The 24810-nt window shown below is 38.5% G+C and overlaps 1 protein-coding gene across 1 annotated transcript; it reads left to right on the top strand.

The window, feature by feature from the left end:
* Window positions 1-2981: 2981 nt before the first annotated feature.
* Window positions 2982-4208, top strand: LOC149246990 (uncharacterized). Its single transcript, XM_089455810.1, has 2 exons — window positions 2982-3285; window positions 3410-4208. Exons 1-2 carry the CDS (start codon window positions 3158-3160, stop codon window positions 3897-3899), a joined length of 618 nt encoding a protein of 205 aa, XP_089311936.1. The 5' UTR covers window positions 2982-3157; the 3' UTR covers window positions 3900-4208.
* Window positions 4209-24810: the final 20602 nt, after the last annotated feature.

Below are 24810 nucleotides of genomic sequence, written 5' to 3'. Positions count from 1 at the left end.
CTACTTAGCCCAGACTTGTTAAATTTTTAATTTTTTATACTATAATATGAGAAGTATACGTTTCAGTTCTTTTAACCTAAAATAGTTGCAATTAGATTAATAAAGCGCAGAAAATCTTCATCATTTTTTGCATTAATGAATGGCATTACATAAATGCATTCATACACTGAATATAGCTCTGTGCTATTCTTTACAATATAAACCGTTCAGTGAGAATGTATTTCAACTCAATCATCTACACAACATTCAAGCCATTTCATTATCTACCCTCTAACAATGGTGTTGCTTGCCCTTGCCATGTAATTTCACTATGGATCAACAAAATCCAATTAAATGGTTCAGAATTTGTTCAGGAAAAAGTAAAACAGTTCATAGTATATATATTTTAATTTTTGAAAAAATGAATCATTACATTAACATATAAATTCTGTGGTTTTTTTTAAGGCTTGTGGCTACATTAAAGTATAAATTATGGCTGCTGGCAGCATATATTTCACTGCTGTCCCACCAAACACACAAGGCAGCCCAATAAAATAAAGTTTAAAATGTTGAGTCTTTGAGAACTCAGAATACCTTAGGATTTTTGAGCGTACTCCTGAGTTTGTAGCAGTGTTGCACACATCGCGATAAAATCGCGATTAAATCGTAAAATCGCGATTTTTTAATTTCGCCGATTCAAAGCGCGATTTTTATCGAAAAAATCGCCCCCTTTTTTTTATAGCGATTTTTATCGAAAAAATCGCGATTTTTTGAAAAAATCGCGATTTTTTCGATAAAATCGCGATTTTTTCACTTAAAATCGTGAGGGCGCGCGGCAGCGGGGTTTTATATGGAAAAAACGATTTTTTTTTAATTCATTCAGCAGTCCGCCGCGGAGGAGAAGGAGAAGAAGAGAGGGAGAGGGTTGCCGTCGGTTGTGGGAGCGAATCGAAGCGATTTTAGGAGGAATCCAAGCCAAGATCGCCAATTTGTCCATAAACCAGGTATGTAGATTAATTTTTTTTTGTTTTGGTTCTATAAAAACTTTGTTTTTCATTGTTTTTAAAGAATTTTTGGAAATTTTTCATTGATTTGGGATGGGTTATTTGTTATGACTATGAGAACCAATTTTTGATTTTTATTTTCTCATTTTCTTTAAACATTGTTTATTTTTTTTGATTTTTCATTGTTTTTTGGCATTTGGTTGGGTAACTTGGGTTTAGAAATTGGGATTTTGGAAATAATTAGCTTGTAATTTTGCAAATGCTAAATTGTAATTTGTATTTACTATTATCATTTATGTAATCCTAAATTCCTATTTCCTAATCCTTATTTTTCCATAGGTTTGCAAATTCAAAATTCAAAAACAAACATGCCAAGGAAATTGGATCCTTTCTGGGAATATGGTGACCCTAAAACTCCGAATGATAGACAAAACTTGTATTGCAAGTTGTGTGGAAAGGAAATATTCGGGGGGGTGTACAGGTTGAAGTTCCACCTTGCACAAATCCCTGGACGTGATGTGGGGCCCTGTCTAAAGACAAATGCTGAAATTATCCAAAAAGCCATGAGAGCATTGGGAGAATTAGAGCACACTAGAGACGCCAAAGAAGAACTCAAAAGGCAACTAAAAAGGTCAGTTGAAGGAAGTGGGCCAAGTGGCACAGGTTCTACTGCAGCGTCAGTCAATCCGGTAGCTGCATCATCATATTTTGTTCCTCGAACCACACCTGGTTCACAACCAACTATTGGTTCAATGCTAAAAAGAACTGAAAAAGAAAAAGCTGACAAGTTGATGACAAAATTTCTCCTCTGGAGTGATATTCCTTTCAGCATTATAAGGAATAATCCATTTTTCCAACCTACTCTTGATGCTATTGCCAGTGTTGGCCCGGGGTACAAACTCCCTTCTCTTCATGATTTCAGAGGCCGGCTTCTTCAAGATGAAAAGCGTGACTGCACCCAAAGATTGGAGGATTTTAGGGCATCATGGGCACAAACAGGATGCACTGTTATGTCAGATGGTTGGACTGACCAAAAGGGGAGAACCCTTATAAACTTCTTGGTTAGTTGTCCCTTGGGGACTATGTTTATCAAATCTGTTGATGCAACTCATCAAATCAAAGATGCAAAAACTTTATGTGATTTGCTGGATGTGTTTATTTTGGAGGTGGGTGCAGAAAATGTTGTCCAAGTCATAACGGACAATGCTGCAAATTATGTTGCTGCTGGTAGAATGCTTATGGACAGGCATCCTACTTTATTTTGGACACCTTGTGCTGCCCATTGTATTGATTTGATGTTAGAGGACATTGGGAAAATTCCCTTTGTCAAAGAGGTTGTTGACTCATCAAAAAGCATCACAAAATTTATTTACAATCACACATCTGTGCTTAGCTTGATGAGAAAATGCACCAACAACAAAGAGTTGGTGCGCCCCGCCATTACACGGTTTGCGACGAGTTTCATATCTCTTCAATCCCTCTTGAATTCTATGTGGGATTTGAAGAGAATGTTTCTTTCAGAGGAGTGGCGTGCTTCGTCAATGAGCCGCAAACCAGAAGGAGAGGCCGTCTGCAGACTAGTTTCATACCAGGAGGACTTCTGGGCGGGAGTGCAGGAGGTGTGCGCTGTTACAGAACCTTTGGTAAAGGTTCTTCGGTTGGTTGATGGTGAGAAGCCCGCAATGGGCTATTTGTATGAAGCCATGGATAGGGCCAAAGAAGCCATTCGGTCCTACTATGATGACAAGGGAGATGATGGGTTCCAGAGACAACTCCTTCTATGGAACGTCATTGATGAGCGATGGAACAACACACTCCATCGTCCCATTCATGCTGCTGGCCTTTTCCTGAACCCTGCATTTTCTTATGCATGTGGGTTTAATTTTGATGTTGAGGTCGTGGAAGGATTGTTAACCTGTGTCCAGAAGATGGTGAGAACTTCAGAAGAACGTATGGAGGTCTCTAGACAAATTGAGCAATATAAGTTGTCAGCTGGCACATTTGGCTTTGAGATGGCTGTCATTGATAGGACGGTTAAAATGCCAGGTATTTTTTAGTTTGTAGTATGTACTTTGTAACTTTGTTTCAAATTTCATTGTTTCTTCAAATTCCATTTTTTTCTTATGTTTATTTAAAATTTTCTTTGTAATTTTGTTGTAGACGCATGGTGGAAGATGTATGGTGGCAGAGTACCCCTTTTGCAAAATCTTGCCGTGCGGATCCTCAGCCAAACATGCAGCTCCTCGGGATGTGAGCGCAATTGGAGTGTATTTGAAAAAATACACAACAAGAAGCGCAATAGGTTAACACTTAAACATTTAAAATATTGCAAATTTCCAAATAAATTTTTGAATTCATTAAAGTTTTAAACAATATTTTTTTTATAATATTAATTATTAATTTATTATTTCATGAACTTTGTACAGGTTGGAGTCCCATAGACTTAATGACATGGTCTATGTCTACTACAATCTTCGATTGTGGGTGAAACAACTAGAGAAGACACCTGATACGGAAGCCATCTCATTGGATGGGATTGACACCACTGCTGAATGGAGGGTTGAGACCGAGAGGCCTCTCATGGATCCCACTGAGGATTGGTTAGTGCAGGATGAGGGGGAGGAGGAGGGGGAGGAGGAGCAGGAGCAGGAGCAGGAGCAGGAGCAGGAGGAGTTGGAGGAGCAGGAGGAGGAGGTGACACCGCCTACCCGGGCTACCCGGGCTACCACTACCACCAGTAGAGGACGTGGTCTCCGTCCACCTCAGCCTCCTGTAGCTGCTACTACTAGTTCTTCAGCTTCTAGAGCACGTCAGACTCCACTGCCATTTCCACCACCACAGGCACCAGCTTCTACATCTAGAGGGAAAGAGAAAGTTGTGCCATTTTCTCGCAAGAGGGGCAGAGGAAATCAATAGGATTAGACTTTCATTTTATTGTATATGACATTATGACATGATGAGATACATTATCATATTTTTTGTTGATATTTTGAGGCTGAGTTGGACTTGGGACTCAGGACTTACTATTCAGGACATGATTCAATGTTATGTGTGATTTTAGCGCTAGAAATGATATTAAACATCTTATATATTAGTTTTTTTATCATATTTATGTGTCAATGTATTTATTTTATGTTGTAGATGGTTTAGATATTAAAAAAATTGAAAAAAATTGAAAAAAAATGAATATTTTTGTGCCAAACGATTTTTTCCCGCTTTTTTCCGATTTTTTCCCGATTTTAACGATTTTTTCCGCTTTTTTCCCGGCGCCGATTAAATCCCGATCGCGATGTGTGCAACACTGGTTTGTAGGAAACTTGGCTAGTGTATCTCAGTCAGCTGTGTGTGACAAAATCTGTCCCATACCATGATTCATGTTAATATGTAAACAATGAACAGTTTTTTGGTGATAAATTTTGAAATTTCATTGTCAATGTTGAATGTTCAATGATGTGCATGTTTAAATGATTATCATGAAATTTTTCTTGTTTAAAGTTGAAAAAATATACAAATTCAAATTTCATATATATAATTTAATCATAAATTTATAATTTATAAAATATAATTATTAAAATTTAATATTATTATATTACCCGACGAACCAACGCACCCTGTTTCCAAAAATGCCGTCCCCGTCCCCGTTCCCGTCCCCGAACCCACGTTTCCTGGCAACATAGGTTCTTCCCAAACGTACTTGAGGCACTGCTGAAGGTTGTGGCTTGTCGGTGTATCTCCAGTTGATCACACTCCAATGGGATCATTCGATCAATGTAGTTAATCAGTCCATCTCTAACCTCCCCCTTTAAAGCTCCTATCATCTTAGCTTTATAATGATACTGTGGGTTCAAAAAATACCCAGCTGCATGTATAGGGCGATGGAGTTGATTGTTCCATCTTTCATCAATGATTGCCCAAATGGGCCCATACTTAGCCACTTTATCCTTGTATGCCCTCTTTATTTGCTCTTTTGCTTGATCCATAGCCTCATAAATGAAGCCCATAGCCAATCTTTCCCCATCCACCAACCGCAACACCTTAACCAGTGGCTTAGTAAGCTTCACAATCTCTGCTGCCTTTCTCCAAAATATTTCTTCTTTAACTTTCTTTTTCAATTCTTTGCCTTCAAGTTTGTGAGACTACTAGCTTTAATTCCATTCTTCACTGGAAAAAATCTTTTGCAAGTTTCTATGTTGTGAAAGCATAGATTTCAATGTCAAAAAATGAGTCGCAAATCTAGTGATGGCAAGCCTAATAATATCCCTGCCCCCTGTGTGTTTCCTCATCAGGCTCAAAATCCATGAATGATTGTAGATAAATTTTGTTATGCTTTTGGCATGATCTACAATGTTTTTGACCCAATTTAATTTGCGAATATCCTCAAGCATGAGGTCTATGCAATGTGCAACACATGGGGTCCAAAAGATGGTTCTGTGCTTTTCCTCTAACAGTTTACCAGCAAGAACATAGTTAGAGGCATTATCTGTGATGACTTGAACAACATTAGCCACCCCTACCTCCTCAACAACCTCATCCAATAGCTGAAACAACAATTGTCCATCTTTTACCTTATTAGATGCATCAACTGATTTTAGAAACATGGTTCCCTATGGGCAGAAGATAAGAAAGTTTATGATGGTACGATTTCTTTTCTCAGTCCATCCATTTGACATGATGGTACATCCTGTTCTTGCCCATAAGTCCTTGAAATCTTTCAAGTACTCATTAATGGAGGAAATTTCTTTCTGCAAACGATACCCTTTTAGCTCATGCATAGTAGGGCCTTTGAAGCCTTTTCCAACAGCATGTATGGCATCAAACATAGGCTCATAATATGGTGAACAAGAGCATTGAAGGGGGTATCAGCATCATACCACCTTCTAGCTATGTAGTTACAAGCAGTCTCCCTCAATTCTTTCTTCCAATGGTCATCTAAAGTGGGCTGCAAATGACTTCTACTAGGTTGAGGACCATGTGCATCTGATGGAGAGGAGGGAGTGAAATAACTTTTGATATTCATATCACCCTTTTTCATTTTACCCTTTCCCTTTTCTTGAATAGACTCAAAAGAGGGAGGAACATATCGGAAGGGGTTGGATGCATCAGTACAAGGGATAGAGGAAGAACCCTCAAAATCAAAATGGGGGTTGGTAGCCAGCGTTTTTTGTATATTCCTCTTCCTCCCAATTTCAGCCTCTAACTCTTTTTGCCTAGCCTTATCTTCTTTAAACTTCTCAAAGCTGGCTAACAAATCCTTCCTAATCTCCCCAATTTCTGGTGAGGTACATGGAGTAATTTGGCCTCTAATCCCCGCCAAGTGTTGTTTCAGCTTATTAATGCCCCCAGGAACTTCCTTAATTTTCCTATGGCAAAATTTGTAATGCATTTGGCTATCAACCATTTCAACATATGCCCAAGCAACATCTTTCACTCTAGGTGCCATTTTTTGACTTGGAAATGAGTGCAAACAATTTGAAAATGTAAAAAAAAACATTGATTCAATGTTCATTTCTTTCACAGAAAACACTCTTTAGGATTTCTAGATTTGCACATAAAATTTAATAAGCAAAAACAAATTTTTACAAGTGAAAAAAAAACCACCAGGGACAAACTGCCTCCTTAAGCTTGCTCCATGAAACCAACTCCTCAATGGCAAATGCTGCTCCAAATGGCTGCCCAAGAAGCTCCCCACTCCAGCTACAATGTTTGCCCAAGACTCCTCACTGCGGCTCCAAAAACAAGCTCAACAACTCCTCACAAACTCTCATTGAAATTCTCACTCAAATGCTTGAGATGGCTGTGAGAAAATGAGAGGGGTTGGGTGGGTTAAATTGGGTTTAGGAGAGGGGAATGGACCCCAAAGACAAATTAGAGAAAACATATTCAGGTTTGGAGCCCCCCCCAAAAAAAAAAATAAAAAATAAAAAAAATGATTGAGTTACGGGTTTCTGGGCCTTTGGGGACAAGCATGTCTTTCAAATGTCTATATGCGGAACATGTGTCCTTGTAGAGTTTTGAAAGACAAGACATTAGAGGAGGCATTCATAGATGAGAAGTCTTAGGTGGCACAACTTCATGTTCTCTGTTGTCCTATCTTTGTTCATTATTTTGAAGGGTATTTTTGTGGGTTATAGTGAGATTTGTAAAGCTTCCATCTTATTGGAAGATAGTTGTGATCAAAGATGTTAAGTTTGATGAGGATGCGTGGTTCTCCAAGTATCAAGAACCTTCAATAGGGATTGAGGAGGTGGACGAGCATGCTATCCCAAACACTAAATGGGTTTTAGAGAAATTAGATTTAGAGCAACAAGGTTCTGGAGGTGTAGGTGATGCCTCTTTTCTAGGCTAGTCACTCAGGGAGGGTTTGGCTTGGACCAACTCGGCCGAGTCAGTTTCGAGCTGGTTGTTTCTGAAAACACTGGACGTAGAGGCTCTAAGGGCTGACCCAGGGCGAGCTAGGGTGACGCTTGGCAAATGTTGGGCCAGAAAGGGTTGATGCAGTCCCTAGAGGCTGATGCTGGGGTTTTCGTGGGGCAGACTGGAGTTGGGAGCTGTCGGAGTGTTTATCCGGGGTTTCAGCCAGAATATCTGCTTTCAAGTAGAGAGGTACTATTGCCGAGATTATTCTCTGTTGGGTTAGCTGGTTTTGGCACCCAGATTATATTTAGAAACTGCATAATAATAAAACCCTCAAATCATTGCACCAGTTTTCCTGCATTGGGTTTTTCCGGGGACATTGGTCCAAAAACAACGGTGTCACTTGTGTGCTTGTTTTGTTTTCATCAGTGGATGATCTGCAATGTGTTGAGCATGTACTTTTATTTATTTTCAATATTTACATGGTAAATAACTTGGTAATTAATCAGAACAAGTAAGCAAAAATAAATCAGACAATACATGAAGGGTTTCTAACGGGTTAGACTTAGAAATTCCAACATGGTATTAGAGCGTGGTTGCAGATCACAGGAGAACTGAGGACATCAGCCAAGCAGAGCAGCAACAGCAGAAAACAACTGTCCCGAGTGACAGAAACTGTTCCTAGCAGAGAAACAAGGAAGGGGTGACACAGTGCTTGCATCATCAAGTTTGAGCCGGGAAGAGGATCAACGCAGTGGCAGAGGGGCATAAACTCTACCTACGCAGTTCCTGGTCATCTTTCTTAGTCAGGAAGGATTGACGCCCTTGGCCAGGAGGTGCGGATTTTGCTGGTATCAAGATTGCGCAGAGCCTAGAAGCTCTAACCTTTAGTTTTGCTGGGGCTTAGGAGGCTGTGGGTAAGTTGCAGAGTGAAGCTGGTGGGGTGCTGTAGTCAAAATAGTACCTAACAGGGCAAGACCAAGGAGGAGGGAGTCGCTACCGAGGGTTTCTAGCCAAGAAATCTGGATCAGTGGTGCAACGGGACTAAGGATCGGAGAGGGGGCATATCGACATTGGCAGAAGGGTTTCTAGGAGGGAAATCGAGGCTCAGAGGGAGTCACACCGAGAACTTCCAGAAGGGAAGTAGAGGAGCAACGAGATGGCAATGAATGGGGTAAGAGACTTGGACAGACTAGACAGAGCCTCAAACTTCGTGGTCTGGAAGGCCAGAATCTTATTCGTTTTAGACAGGAACCATCTCAAGCAATTTGCCTCGAGGACAATAGCGGTCCTAGTTGACCCGGCTGATAAAGATAAGTACGAGGATGCAATGGCAAGGGCCAAGAGCATCCTCCTTGACAGGGTCAAGGACCATGTAGTACCACACATTGCCGAGAAGAATACGACAAATGAGATGTGTGAGGCCCTAAAAAAGTTGTATCAACATACTTCCGTGCAGAGGAAGATGCTACTAGAAAATCAGCTGTGGTCATACCAGATGCAGAAGGGAGAACAGATCCACCCCTTCCTTGGTCGATTGGAGGAGATTCGAGATCAATTGACTTCCATAGGAGCCACACCGGATCAAGAATTGATGGTGAGAACAACCCTGAACGCAGTCTCAGAAGACTGGGAGGTGTTTGTCCAGACCATACTGGGCAGGGTGACCCTTCCAGATTGGGAGGAAATGTGGGCGGCTCTTCGCCAAGAAGAGATCAGAAGGCTATGCAAGGCGGGAAGCAGCGACAAGGGGATCAAATTCAAGGAGGAAGAGGAGGATGCTGCCCTAGCATTTGAGGGAAAACAGGAGAAACAGAGGAATAAGGACCTCTTCAAGGTCAAATGCTTCAACTGTGGGGAATTGGGTCACTATGCGAACTAGTGTCCGAGGAAGAAAATCAAGGGAGAGGCTTCTGAGACCAAGGCTGTGCTAGCAAGGGCGGAGAAGGAATTGGAGACAAATGATCGCTGTGCCATGAGTGCTCACACGCCACTTGAGCGGAAGTGGGAGACATTGAGTTGTAGTCAGACGGACTACAGGCGATGAGGGGTAGGATCCTTGAGGTACCCAACCTCTTGGATTATACCTTGCTATGGGAGCCTCGAAGAGGAGTAGTGCTGACGGATGTCAGTAGAGACGGATGAGGATGGAGCGATAGAGGGAGCTACAGTGCAAGATTCCTGGCACAACGCGAGGTTAACAGGCTGCAACAGTGCAAGAGGCACCGGAGTGTTGCACCAGTGCAGAATGGCATAGAGAGGTGTGCAACGATGGGAGATGCAGGATGTTGTTGCAGCAGCGCAGAGGTTAGAGAGGGAGCACTTGTCAGCGATAGAGGGAGTTTCAGCTTTGTGGGTGTCTCTACCCTGACGGAGATGTCAGAGTTGGGAGATCAATTACTTACTTCTCAGTAATTGAGTTGCAGTGCAACAGTTAGTAGTGGCAGTGCTATGGGCAACACGATGCAACATGATGAGAGGGGTTGCCATACGGATGCAGGAGTGGCAGTGGAAGGGCCATGGGTAGCAGTACATGATGCAACAATGCAGAGGATGTTGGGCAGCAGGCCTAGCATCAGCACCGGGACTGATGCCGGATGATCAGTTTGATGTTTAGTGAGGGAGTATTACTAGAGCAGAGTCCTCGCTAAGAGGTAGTGTTGATTTGGGGTATCATCGAATGTGCTTTAGCCACGAAAATTGGTGGAGAGGCTAAAGCACATGAGATCTCCAATACCCATAAATGGTTTGGGCAGATTCTAAACAGTTTAGGAGATATAAAAATAATTAATATTTTTAATGGAGTCCCTAAGTCTAAACTTAGGGAAAATAAAATATTAATGTGAATTAATTTAAAACTGTGTTAGAAGGGTCCAAAAGTCATGGATCAAGCCAGAATTAATCTTAGCCGTTGATTAGGGACTTAATCTCGATCGTTGATTTGTCAACGAGCAAATTATATAAGGAGGCTTGAGGGTCACTTGAAGAATACACCGAGTTGATCAAGATTTCGATTTTCTGGGGCAGGGTTTGCTAAGGAAGTTGAAAGAGTGATTAGAGTTGTAGTTGAGGGGCAGTGAATACAGAAGCAGAGAGGCAAAGATAGCACCAAGAGGATCAGCACAGAAGCCGAGAGAGAGGGACACAGTGCCAACCAGAGGTTCACGCAGAGCCGGCCAGGGTTCACGCAGAGGCAGCCAGGAGCTGCGCAGTGCCTCAGAGTGGCACCGTGGGTGACACAGAGGCTCTAAGGGTTGACGTAGTGCCTCCAAAGGGTGACGCAGGGTGAGCTAGGGTGAGCTAGGGTGGGCAGACGTTGGGCCAAAAAGGGCTGACGCAGTCACTAGAGGCTGACATTGGGGTTTTTGTGGGGCAGACTGGAGGTGGGAGATGTCAGAGTGTTTATCCAGGGTTTCAGCCAGAATATTAGCTTTCGAGTAGAGAGGTACTACTCCCGAGATTATTCTCTGTTGGGTGAGCCGGTTTTGACACCCAGATTGTATTCAGAAACTGCATAATAATAAAACCCTCACATAGCTGCATCGATTTTCCTGCAATGGGTTTTTCCGGGGACATTGGTCCAAAAAAAACGGTGTCACTTGTGTGCTTGTTTTGTTTTCATCAGTTGATGATCTGTAATGTGTTGAGCATGTACTTGTATTTATTTTCAGTGTTTACATGGTAAATAACTTGTTAATTAATCAGAACAAGTAGGCAGAAATAAATCAGACAATACATGAAGGGTTTCTAACGGGTTAGACTTAGAAATTCCAATAGCAACTAGCACCAAAGGGGATTGAGTAAGGGAATCAAGGTTTGTTGGAAGGTTTATTGGGGCTAGTTGTAGGCAACCACAACCCTAGCCGTAGGACGCAGATAGGCCGCGAGCCGCATTTCTAGCCACAATCTAAGAGGCTGATAGGAGTATTGACAGCAGGAAGACAGAGGACTAGGAAGACAGAGGACTAGGTGCTACTGAGAGGATGACTGTAGGTGTGGTTTCTGGGTTTAGTAAGAAGCAAGCTTCAAGGGCACTTAGCTCAATAGAGGTAGAGTACATGGCAACCACCATTGCTAGTTGTGGAGCCATGATCAATGATTTGATAGCCCAATTTTTGAATGCTACAATGGCTTCCTATTGTTAAAATCACTCACGAAAATAGACAACATTAGATGAACATGAGATGCTTTTCTCGTTCATATGATACACATTAATTCAATTTGTGCGAGGCGTGGCTTCGTATTCCAAGAGGTCTCTAGGACTTCTAAAACTGTTGGCTTTCACCTGAAGCTTTTCGCCTTCCTCTCAAGTGAATGTGGCAAATTGACATAACCACAAAGGATTATGTTTCCAACATTCCGCCACTTAATTAGAAGGGGTGTATGTGAGTCCAAGAAGTGAGCTAAAATACAAAAGTACATGGTAGCCAATGGCTAGATGTGTTGTTTGAAATGGTGGTTTAAGGAAGATCACAAAATAAATGAGGTAGTAGAAGCCATTGCCTTCAATTGGCGGTGGTTTAGGGTTGATTGCCAACTCAGGATCTTGGCTCGAAGCAGTTCCTGGAACAATTCTGAATTTGGCTAGAAGTTGAAGCCTTGTGCGAAGTGGAAGTGCTCCTTGACAATTGTTTAAAGATGACCACACATTGATGAAATTTGTAGAAGAAGCCCAAGTGTTCTACAAGTGTCAGTTTAAGGTTGGCCACCAACCAAATCATGCTCATGGAATATGAGCCTTTCTTTGGCTACAACCATGACTCTAGCGTTGGCTAACTTTGGCTTTGTGCTCTAGTTGCAAGGCCTGGTTTTGGCCATGGCTCAGGCTTGCTTGATATTCAAAACTAGTAGCTGACAATCAGTTTCCCCCTTGTTAGATACAAGGTGAGAAGATGAAATCTCTCCAATGCAGGAGATGTTAATACTCAAGAATGAACTCTGAGGTATGAACAATATATCTTTGTGGTTGTTGAAGACCATTGACAAGAAGCGATCTGTCCAAGGTGAATCTTTGCTCTTGTAGGAGTTTTGTGTCTGGAGCATCTGTCTGAATGATGAGTATGTTTTTTCTGCAATGCTCACAAGGGTAAAATCAAAACACTAATCTTTCAAGTGGTCAACTCAATCACAATGTTGACATCTATGAATATGATGTGAATGTAGAAGTGGGGCAAGCGAACATGAATTGTGTCCTGAAGAAATCCAACAATTTGGAATTGGATTGGTTTGGAACAGTCTGGAATGTGAAAGGACACATGCTTTTCATATCCAAAACCGATTCTGTTCTCTTTGTTGATAAGATGTTCCCAAGGCCTGATGATGGGCTTGGGAAGGGCAAGCTGAACCTCCACATTGTCCCTTAAATCTGCTTCTAAAATGGCCTTTTTACTCGATCATGCGCTAGGTGCTGATGGGAAACCTCAAACTCAAAAAGAGAGTTATTCTGAACATTCTCTAGTTCAAAATGTTGATTCCCAAGTTGTGGTTCATCTCGTTGGAGCTGTGACTCATGCTGAAGAAAGTCAATCTTGTCCTGAGCATCTTGTAAACAAGTCCAAATGTCTATGAGTGTCTTTGCTGAATTTCACTGTGTTATGAACAGTAGAGATTATTAGAGTGTTCAGAAACTCTAATATTCCATCAAGTCTGACCATTTTTTCAAGCTGGAAAACAAAGGTTGTCAGCTTCAACTGAAAATGAACTTGTTTACAATGCAAAATTCAACAACTAAAAGATAGATAGTTGTGGGTACAATATTAAAAATGCTGAAGGAGAATAGGAAGAGAGGAAAAGATACCCGCTTCAATAAGCACGCAAATTTCTATGCTATCAAGATCCACCAGCGATCCACTTCCTCTCTGAATCTTTTACCCAGTCAGCTTCTTACATCAGAAACTCCTTTTACATATATTAGTAGAAAGCTAAATACAACTAGAAGCATACAAGATATGCCAAATCTAGGAGCTTGGAAGAGCATTTTCTATACAACACTGAACTTTGGAAGGTGTAGAAGCACCAAATTTGAGAAATGAGATGACTAGATGTCTCTAGTCAGAGGTGATAAAGAAGACGTTGGAGGAATACCTGAGCAATAACAATGACACTTTGTTGGCAACAAGAGAGCACCATTTCCAAATGTCAAAAGAATGTGAATGGTCCTTTTACCAGCGTCATTGATATCAAATCACATAGATTTTTACTTGATGTAGTGATAACTCGAATGATATATGGTGGCGATGGATTTTCCAAGGATGGTCCTTCAGTAATAAATCCAAACTGCTTCATCTAGACAAGGCATGGGCCAATACAAACTGTGTACAAACCTCTTCATAGCGTAGTACTGTCAGCATCAGGTGGCATTTCAGTGTCGTTTCTGAGCTGGCCTCATCTGTTGTCTACTGCAATCTTCTTTTAGTTGCCATGGATGTGTATCACTTATTTGCATAGAAAGAACTCCTCAAGTTGAAACAAGAATTAGACAAGCTAAAGAGAGGTATAACAGAATATCCGTATCTGGTGGCATCTGATCAAGATCTTGTCTCACTAAAAAAATAGCTGAAAGCTGGCCAAGTTAAACTGCAGTCATGGCTGGAGGAAGAAGAACAAAAAACATACATGTCATCTAAGTCACATGACACGAGGACACGAGACACGAAGGACACGTAAATACGAGTATTCAATACGAAACGCAGCGACCTGGAAACAGGACACGAGGGACACGTTTTATATATATTTAATAAATAAAATATATATATATATATACACCGAAATATAGTTTTTTATCCATATTAAATTGCAGTTTGCAGCTTATCTAATCAAATTAAAATATAATTACTTCTCAAAGTTCATAGTTCACTTTAAAAAAATAAATAGAATCAAAATTTACTATTTAGAAATTAGAATGTGATATGCTTGGTCTTGATTCTTGAATATTCAATGTTCATTGTTCATGTACAACTTACAAGCACATAAGAAAATAACTAAAGTCTAATCCTATTGATTTCCTCTGCCTCTTTTGCGAGAAAATGCCACAGCTTTCCCTTTCCCTCTAGATGTAGACGCTGGTGCTGGTGGAGTTGGCAGTGGAGTTTGCTATGCTCTAGAAGCTGAAGAACTAGAAGTAGGAGCTATATGACGTAGACCACGTCCTCTACTGGTGGCAGGGGTAGCCCGGGCAGGTGGTGTCACCTGGAAACATTGCAATCTCCCAATCCTGAAATCCTGAAAATCTGATAAGTCTGTTGCATTTTGAATGAAATCTAAAATTCTACTTTCTCCATATGAAATCCAATGAGGGCGGAACCACTCTCAAACATACTGAGTCATTTCATGGTAATGCTAAAAATTTAAGTAAAAGGATGAAAATGAAGATTAAGGAGAATGTCACTTTTACTTTAAGAATTTAACATTACCATGAATAGCATATCAATACTAGGGCCTAGACTAGATCATTAAGCTGCCCACTCAAAAATTATTTGTTTCTTTCAAAAAAAACTGCAGCTTATGCAGGCAACGTTTTCTACCAACGAAATACGCGTTTTCCAAATTCAGGACACGACGAAAACCAGCGAATACGTATTCCATTTTACAGGACACGATAAAAACCGTATTCGACACGTATTAGGGCCGTTTTCGTGTCCAGTACGTAAAATACGGGACACGGGGCCCTGGAGGACGTGTCCTGTGACTTAGCATGTCATGCTCAATTGGTTCAAACTATGGAAGTGAGAAAATGGTGGGACAACTGCAAATATTGATAACAAAAGCTCTCCAGTTTCATCATCTGTATCTGGCACCCCTTCATCAGTACAAGCATTTCTGGAGTAGATACTAAGACTGGATAGAGAAAGTCTGCCAGTGTCAGGGTTGATGATGTGGCACCAATTATTGACGCCTTTGCAGAAAAAACACAGGCTGGAGATCTATTCAGTGCAACTGTCCATTTACAGAGGCCACCTCCAACTCAGACAACAATGGTCGACCAAATGGATCTACTTAGAGAACAAGTAAAGATGTTGGCTGGGGAAGTTGCTCTTTGTACAAGCTCTTTTCCAAACACAGATAATATATTGGAAATATCACTGACCATCTCAAAAATTACAGCTCAATTGAATGTAAAAACTTTTTAAACTCGATATCAAAACTGCTGATAACAAAGTACTTCAAGAGCAGCTACAAGCTAAGATATCAGAATTGAATGCCATGCAAGAAGAAATTCTTTTGCTCATTCAACAGCTTAATTCTGCCATGTAGAAAAGATCTACAGAAGCACAACCGACAGTTCATTCCAGTGTTGCGGGGGAGCCCCCCTCCACCCCCTCGATCCCGCTCCCAATCCGCGCTCTGGGTGAGAGCGCGCTCCCTAAATTTTTTTTTTCGCTCCCTGCCTTTTCAGGAGCGTTTTGCCTTTTTTGCAATTTTTTTTTGTAGTAATGTTTGAAATGCAATTTTTTTTTGAAAGAAACAAATAATTTTTGAGTGGGGCAACTTAATGATCAAGTCTATGTTCCTAATATTGATATGCTATTCATGGTAATGTTAAATTCTTAAAGTAAAAGTGACACTTTTATTTAAATTTTTAACATTACCATGAAATGACTCGGGATGTTTGAGAGTAGTTCTGGCCTCATTGGATTTCATATGGAGAAAGTAGAATTTTAGATTTCATTCAAAATCCAGCGGACTTATCAGTTTTTCAGGATTTCAGGATTGGGGATTGCAATGTTTCCATTGAATTTTGTCATGTATTAGGGTATGGAACTCATATTTAATCAAGAGCACCAATCCCTCTATGTACCTTGATGTTAGTGACATTGGTTGTTGAACTCCTCTATCATGACCCTCCTAAAAACGTACTGATCACTCAAACAAAATCTTGACTTGACATGCTATGCTTTTTCTATCTCATGTTAATGCTTAGAGGGTGATATTAATGACAAAGATCCCTATATAAATATAGAGGTAATGACAAGGATACCTCTGGATATTAATGCTTAAAGGATGATATTAATGACAAAGATCTTGATTTTCCAACAAGACTAAAAAATTAGACATTTCTCATGGTGGCAAGAGGTCCAAGCATAAGAAATAGATAATAGATTTACTTCTCTTTTCTCTTTTCTAGTAATTTTTATAACTATTGACTCTTTCATATTTATTATGATATTTTTTTAAACAATATATGACAATTTAAGTTTGAAGTTGGCAATTATAACTCATTAGTAATGAATTATGAATATGATGCTTCATGAAAGTTGAAAGTTGTTTCATTTCATTTCATTTTATAACATTTCATTTCGTGTTAGATATTATTTGTTGTAATGGTTACACTTAGCTTACAAGTACAACTTTGGTGATCAATGATGATAAATGTTATATATTGAATTTTGAAAGCTTGAAACTTTAAGATTGATGAATCATGAGACTCAATATGTTGTATGCTACTATGTTATTAACTTCTGGACGTGGTTGATGAAGATTACAACTTCTAGATGATTGCTATTATATGGTTCCATCTAGGTTCTTTTTTTTTGTAATCATATCTAATTCATTATTCTACATGTTTTTTGTTGACATATATGTATCAAAATATAAAAATATATATATTATATAAAAAACGCTCTGGGATTCGCTCCCAAACTGGGAGCTTCTGAAAATGTCGCTTCCGCTCCCGTTTTCGCTCCCGTTCCCTGCGTTCGCTCCCGCTCCCAAGTAACACTGGTTCATTCCAACAAATCTAGTTGGTTGAATCTTGGTAGCTTGTCTATAGAGCTTCAGAGTGTGGAGGAGAACTTCGATGTGAACACAACAGTTTTGACTTAGCATTTATCAAAAATATGCTTAAAGGATGTTGAAGAGGAAACACCTATGCAGTCGCAAGTTCTTATGCAGGCTGCTGAGATCTAGAATCTAAAGCAGGACAAGGTTTGAACAAAAGGATGGACTTGAAGTTCACAACCAAAAATTGGCAGAATAAGTAACGTCCAATGCACAATACAAGGAGAGTTATTCACAGCACCAAGCAACGATGGTCATGAATGTTGAAAAATGTGTAACTAGGTCTGGTCTTCATAAATATGAAATGTACTTTTGATTATTGAATATTGTAAAATGAAATAAAAAAATATTATTGCTATTTTAGAGCATGGGTTTCATGCTCAAGGTATTTTATTTTAGAGGTCAAGAACCCATTGAGTGCTTCTAGGGTTTGTCCTAGGTCAAGAAGTCAAAAGAGTCATTGTGATAAATTGAAGACCACATCGAGCACATTGTAACTTGTAAAAAGAATTATTTTTATTTTTAAAAGTGTTAAAATACCTTTCAAGGCCAAGTCAACCTATTTTGAGGAGTCTCGTCCACCTTAGAAGCCTATTTAAAGGAGGGAACTCGACGTCCTTTGGACATTACATTCATCTCTCATCATCTAAGTGAAGGAGAGGAATAAGGTCAACGAAGGAGGAGGAGGATGAAGGAAGAAGTGTTTGGGCTATTTCTCTCTTTCTCTATCTCACACGTGTGAAGAAGGCAGTCTAGAGTTTACTACTTCATGGTCAAATTCTCAAGTTGCTAGAAGAGGATCAAAGTTGCTGGAAGAGGAGCCTAATAGGTCACCTACTAGCTCTAGACAAGGAAACAAACCAAGAAAGTTGTTGGGAGGCCTTGGAAGGCTAAATTTCACTCACACATGTGGATGCAGTGGTAGTGGCAGGGGCCAAAAATTTCAGACTTGTAGTAGAGGCCGAAATTCTGTAGCTAGGGGTCGAAGTTGTGCTGTTGGAAGAGATTTGGCTTGGACAAAGGAAGCACATCATCAAGAAGGTTTGACATGGTCTTGAAAGGGTATTGGTCTTGGTCTAGAGGTCTTGGAATTCATCAAATGAAGAATCTATAAGAAGAGGAGATTTACGGGTTTTTCTCTCAAGTGGAGAGATTTTGGCCCTGGCTTGCAGCCTATATCTTGTGTTCTTGTGTACTATTGTTCTTCTTCTTTTGGTAATTGTTTGATGATAAGAACAAACATAATAATAAGAAAAGAAGCTAATAAGTAAGAAATAGTAAAAAGTCATCACAAACAGTTATCAAGAATAGAGAAATCATCCTAACTGCTTCCCTATAGATTTCCCAACTTGGTATCAGAGGTAAGGTTGGCTAAGGGCATGATGAAGACCTCTACTACATCGAAGAAGTTCCTAAAGAAGTTTACTATGGTGGCAAGCCATCTCAAGAAGGGCATTAAAGAACTATGGGATCTCTTATTTTCTATCAAGAAGAATATGACCAAGACATCTACAAAGGACGAAGGACTATTCTCAACACTTATCGACACATTTTAAGATGATAATATTTGGGTGATCGACAGTGGAACATCAAGACATATCACTGGTGAGCACAAACAACTAAGGACATTGTCAAGAGGAAGATCTTCTTACCCCATTGATCTTGGTGACATGAAGATCTATCATGTGAGAGGAATTAGATCAACCTCATTGGTGCTGGAAAATGGAGGAAATATTCATCTCAACAACATCCCATTTGTTCCAGGTTTGCATAAGAATTTAGCATTGAAAATGCAAAGATGATTGGGATCTGTAAAGGAAGACTCTACAGATTGTTGACTCCCCTCTCTCAAGCTTTGGTTCATGATGAAGTTAGCCCATGTGAACTTTGTCATAGAAGGTTTGGTCACCGTCACTACAAAATCCTACCAATCTGACTCTTATGAGATTTCTTTAGATTGAGAATGTCCATGTACCATGTACCATTGAAATGTATTTTTGATTCTTGAATATTGTAAAATGAAAGAAAAAAATATCATTGCTATTTTAGAGCATGGGTTGCATTCTCAAGGTCTTTTATTTTAGAGGTCAAGCACCCATTGAGTGCTTCTAGGGTTTGTCCTAGGTAAAGAAGTCAAAAGAGTCATTGTCATAAGTTGAAGACACCATTGGTCTCATTGTAACTTGTAAAAATAATTATTTTTGCCTTTAAAGTGTCAAAATACCCTTCAAGACCAAGTCGGCTTGCCAACTAAAAATCGGCCTATTTTGAGGAGCCTCGTCCACCTTAGAAGCCTATATAAAGGAGGGAACTTGACCTCCTTTGGGCATTACATTCATCTCTCATCATCTAAGCAAAGGAGAAGAAGAAAAAGGCGAGGAGAAGGACGAAGGAAGAAGTGTTTGGGCTATTTTTCTCTGTCTCTATCTCACACGTGTGAAGGAGGAAAGGCTATTGCTGGAAGAGTGGCCTAATAGGTCACCTACTAGCTCTAGACAAGGAAGCAAACCAAGCGAAGTTGCTGGGAGGCCTTGGAAGGCTAAATTTCACTCACATGTGGATGCAGTGGCAGTTGCAGGGGCTGAAAATTTCAGACTTGCAGTAGAGGCTGAAATTCTGTAGCTAGGGGTCGAAGTTGTGCTGCTGGAAGAGATTTGACTGGGTTTGACTTGGACAAAGGAAGCACATCATCAAGAAGGTTGGACTTGGTCTTGAAAGGGTATTGGTCTTGGTCTAGAGGTCTTGGAATTCGTCAATTGAAGAATCTATAAGAGAAGGGATTTACGGGTTTTCCTCTTAAGTGGAGAGGTTTTGGCCCTGGCTTGCAGCGTATATCCTGTGTTCTTGTGTACTATTGTTCTTCTTGTTTTGGTAGCTGTTTGATGATAAGAACAAACATAATAATAAGAGAAGAAGCTAATAACTAAGAAAAAGTAAAAAATGTCATCACAAACAGTTATCAAAAATAGAGAAATTCATCCTAACTACTGCCCTCTCAACAATTAATAGCAGAAATCATCGAGATACTGAGAAAAATCTGATGCACAAATAGAAGAAATGCACAGAAACTTTCAAATGCTATATAAATGTGAGAAACAGCCACTAAAATCTTGAATACTCCCTCTTTATGCGCGAGTCCTAGCTCTGAAAGCATCAAATGTCTTAAGAAACGGCCAAACATACCTCTGCGCAGTCATTTTTTTGGCACTAATTTTTCTTCTTCCGAGTGCACTAGACTGTTCAAACAGCATAGTTCAGTCGAATACTGACAGCTACCTCATCAATTTTGCTGTATCAGTGGCTGCTAAATTATATAGCGTACCATTAGCAACTGCAGTGGCATTGGTTACTAATAGGCTCAGGACAGATATGCGTTGGGTTTGCTGGTGGAGCACCAGGAATAGGCAGATGGGAGTTATGAATGAGCAGAAAGGTCTGATGTGAAAAGACTGGCAGATACGCAGTGAGGCAGATATGAGGACCTGCTCTGCTACCATGTTAAATTCACTCATGAAAATAGACAACATTAGATGAATGCAAGATGCTTTTCTCATTCATATGATACACACTAATACAATTTGTATGACCCATGGTTTCATATTCCAAATGAGGTCTCTTGGACTTCTAAGACTGTTGGCTTTCGCCTGAGGCTTTTCGCCTTCCACTCAAGTGAATGTGCCAAATTCACATAACTTCAAAGGATTATGTTTCCAACACCTATAACAATCAATGTTATATCAAAATCTTCGAGAATCCGATGTTTCGTGATGGATTCAAGCAATATTGTGATCAGAGATCATTCCATCAAAGACAAGGTGTAGAAATAGTTCTTCATGGCAATTCATATACATCAGTTGGTTGCAAATATCTTGATCAAGCCCTTGGGAAATGGGGAGTTCAAGATGTTCAGGGAGAGGCTTGGAGTTCTAGAGTACACAAAAGCAGCAATATTTATTTTTCAACTATTTGTATGGCAGTTAACGAGGGCTAAGGGGCATTAATGGAGGAGATAGAGAGATTGTGCATGCATGTGATTTGGTGATATTGCCATGAACTGCCAAAGAGAAATCATTATCCGTAAGAGATAGAAGGGTTGATACAGCCAATTGCTTTAGTAGGCCGTCTTCAACACAATTCTTTATTTCGTATTTCGAATGTTTAGAATAGGATGAATCGTTTGGATGAAGTATGTTGACCCCCTGGAGCTCGACTTTGGATGGTAGGATGAAAAAAGATCCCATGCTACAGACAAAAAAATAATAAAATGTTTCTTAATTTTTGAATCCAAAGTTTAAGAAACATGTTATGAAAAGTGAAAAAATGGCAGTGTTTTACCAAGAGTAAATCAAGCTCTCTAATTGTCCCAGCCTCTATGAATATAGGAATATCATTGAGACTGATATTGGAATATCCAAGAAGAAACACCAAATTTTGAGATATTAGGTGGGTCACCTTATTGGCCTTGCTCGGAATGATATTTTGAAATATCCAAGAGTAACAGCACATTTGAGATATCGAGTGGCATCTTCTTGATAAGAAGAATTCAACGTTTCTAGTAATGCTTCCATGCAAGTCTGGTATACAGAACCATCATGTCGACTATGCCAGCAGTGTCTCCCCTTTAATCTTGTGATCTAAGTTGGTTGTTTTTCAGTTTGATGCAAAATTGGTGTCAGCAATTGCAAACAGTGATCTTGGACTAATTCCAGGGCGCTCTGAATTCATCTAACTACTCAAATTTGCAATTTGAGCAATGCAAACTGGCATTTCAGCAATTCTTCATTCAGTGGATACAGGGTGATCTGATTTGCCCATGTCGAATACCGTTCCATGCACTTGCATCTAGGAGGGGAGGACATTGCCTAACTGAGAAAGGTAATAACCATGCCAAGGCGTTCACTGTTAGATGGGGCATTCTATACCCCTCGGTGGATATCTCAAAATTTGGTGTTGCCTCTTAGATATTTCAATATCAGTCATAGCTCGTCTCTATGATATTCCAATATTGTTAGAGGCGGGGACAATTAGAGAGCTTGATTCCTCTTGTTAAAAGACACTCCCATTTTTTGTCGCTTTTCATGACATGTTTTTTAAACATATTCCAGCAATTCTTCATTCAGTGAATACAGGAGTCCACGTCGAATGCCCTTCCATCCACTTGCATCTAGGAGGGGAGGACATTGCCTAACTAATAAAGGCATAAACAGGGTGATAATAACCATGCCAAGGGATTCACCGTTAAATGGTGAATTCTATAACCTCGCTGCCCGCGTTTTTTTTTCTTATATGGAATGTAATATATCAAGATCATGTGAACAAAACTATAAGATTAAATTCAGTCTCTTGCGCAAAGTTGTCGGAGAAAGAAGTGGAACTCATTGCTGAACTCGTTGATTAGAACCTATTGGCTTGATGGGTGAAGCATATATAAAGTGTTTTTTTAGTTTACTTATAAAAGATCAAGGTGAGTTTTTCTTGGTTTGTTGTTTATTGTGAGACAACATTATAACCATGGTATTGTATTACATTGCCTCGCTGTTATTGTTTTAGTTTACTTCTGAAAGATTATGGTGGGTAAGTATAGGAAATTACAAGTTCATGATAATGATATCGGGTTATCTCGTTATTATTGCTTAGTGTAAATGTATTATTGTATTAGTTGCAGTTTAAAAGTAAATGTATAATCAATATGTTGAGGTAAATATATAAATTGGTATTCATAATAATGATATTACATTATCCCGTTTTACTTATTTAATACAAGAATGCATTACATAGCCCTTTACAGTCAAATTAATATAATTGATTACTTTCCATGCTCGATGCCTTGGGTTTTGGCTTTGACTACCTATTATTTTTTTTGGTCAAAGCTGTTAAATTTTCAATTTTCCAAAGTAAAATTTTACAATTTTTTTTTTTTATCAACATATGTGTTTAACATTTAACATTGAGAGTTCAATTTTTGTTATTTTTTATTATTATTTAAATTTGCTTATTTGTAAGGTGATTGGAAGTCTTATTATGAGTTGTTCAACCATTATCATTTTTATGCTACTTTTTGGTTTTTAGTTTTATTTCCTGTTTATTTAACTTTTTTTTTTATTTTTTTTATTTTCCTATTTTCATGAATTATAGTTTTTCTTTATATTTTCAATTTAAAATGACTTATTATTATGCTAGAGTATTATGCATGGCTTGACCACTTATTATTTTGGTCGAAACTGCTAAATTATTTTCAATTTTCCAAAGTAAAACTTTACAATTTTATTTATTTATTTATTACAATTTTTTTATCAACATTCATGGGTAATGCTATTGGTTATAATTTTGAACATCTTATTGTTCCATGCCTAGTAACTAGTGACCGAAGTCTTATTATGTAATTATTACCTCTGTACATAAATAATAAAAAATCTAACAAATATACCAAGTTCTGTGCAAAGATCTTATGAATACACAATTCCTCGTTATATTGCCACTGTCGCAATTGTCACAACATATTAATCTATGCAAGGTGAGGGCCATCATTGTCACGTCACACTTGCATTCGAGCTAAAATACTGGACCCAAAGAACAAACACGCGGTTGGAAAAGTGGATTAAATTGAAGGTATGCTTATAATATATTTTTGGAGTGAAGATAGTGCTATGGTTACAGTTCATCTCTAGAGAAACAAAATTGAAATCCTTATTATCCCAGTGTAATTTGGTGGTTGGTCACGAAATAAGGTAATAATAATATTAATGCATTTAATAATGATTAGAACACCCAAATATAAACTTGCAATTAATGTAGTACTTTATTAGATTCTATTTATTCTATTTTTAAAATACTAAATATTATAACATAAATCTAGCTTTACACATATAATAATATTAATGCATTTGATAATTATTAAAACACACAAATATAAACTTGTAATTAATGGAGTACTGCTAGATTCTATTTTTAAAATACTAAATATTATAACATAAATCTAGCCTTACACGTTGGTCTTTAGTTTCATATACTAAACCAAATCTCACACTCCAAAACTAAATAAATATTACCCCATACTTGAAACCTAAGTATATTTACTAACCAAAAATTTAAAAAGATAGAATATTGTACAATACTACAACTAAAACATAAGATAGAATATTATACAATACTACAACTAATTAAAATATTTTAGGATATAGCATTTAAAGAAGATGGTTAAAAAGAGAATATTATACAATACTACAACTAATTAAAATATTTTAGGATATACCATTTAAAGAAGATGGTTAAAATAATGGTTTTCCATTGAGATTATGTATCACCACAATACACAGTATTAATTAATAGCTTAGAAATTAATAAATGTTTTTCGTTAACATGTTTAAAATTTTATGAGTGGAATTAAATAATTTGTCACATAATGGGATAAACCCACCCATTAATAATTAAGTGAAAATAAATTTTAACTATAATTTTTTGTTTAATATATATTAAAAATAGTTGATTGCTTAAAAAATTAATATATATTTATTTAATTATTTTAAAAATAAAAGCCACTTATTTATATTATTTAGCTATTTATTTTATTGTTTATTACAAAATTTGGTTTAAGTACATGAAAATGAAATGAATTTTAACTAACAAATTAAATTATAGTATTATATATATATATATATATAAAATTAGTAAATTTATTATTAATAATAAATTAAAA

This window comes from Pinus tabuliformis, chromosome 7, assembly GCF_031772625.1.
Source record: "Pinus tabuliformis cultivar Carrire ecotype Pingquan chromosome 7, CPIR1, whole genome shotgun sequence".
NCBI classification, from domain to species: domain Eukaryota; kingdom Viridiplantae; phylum Streptophyta; class Pinopsida; order Pinales; family Pinaceae; genus Pinus; species Pinus tabuliformis.
This window is presented reverse-complemented; position numbering and strand designations above follow the sequence as displayed.

Coding starts and splice junctions, on each gene's coding strand:
- LOC149246990 (XM_089455810.1), top strand. CDS start 3,158: ATGTATGGTGGCAGAGTACCCCTTTTGCAAAATCTTGCCGTGCGGATC. Junction 3,286..3,409: donor CACAACAAGAAGCGCAATAG/GTTAACACTTAA, acceptor AACTTTGTACAG/GTTGGAGTCCCATAGACTTA.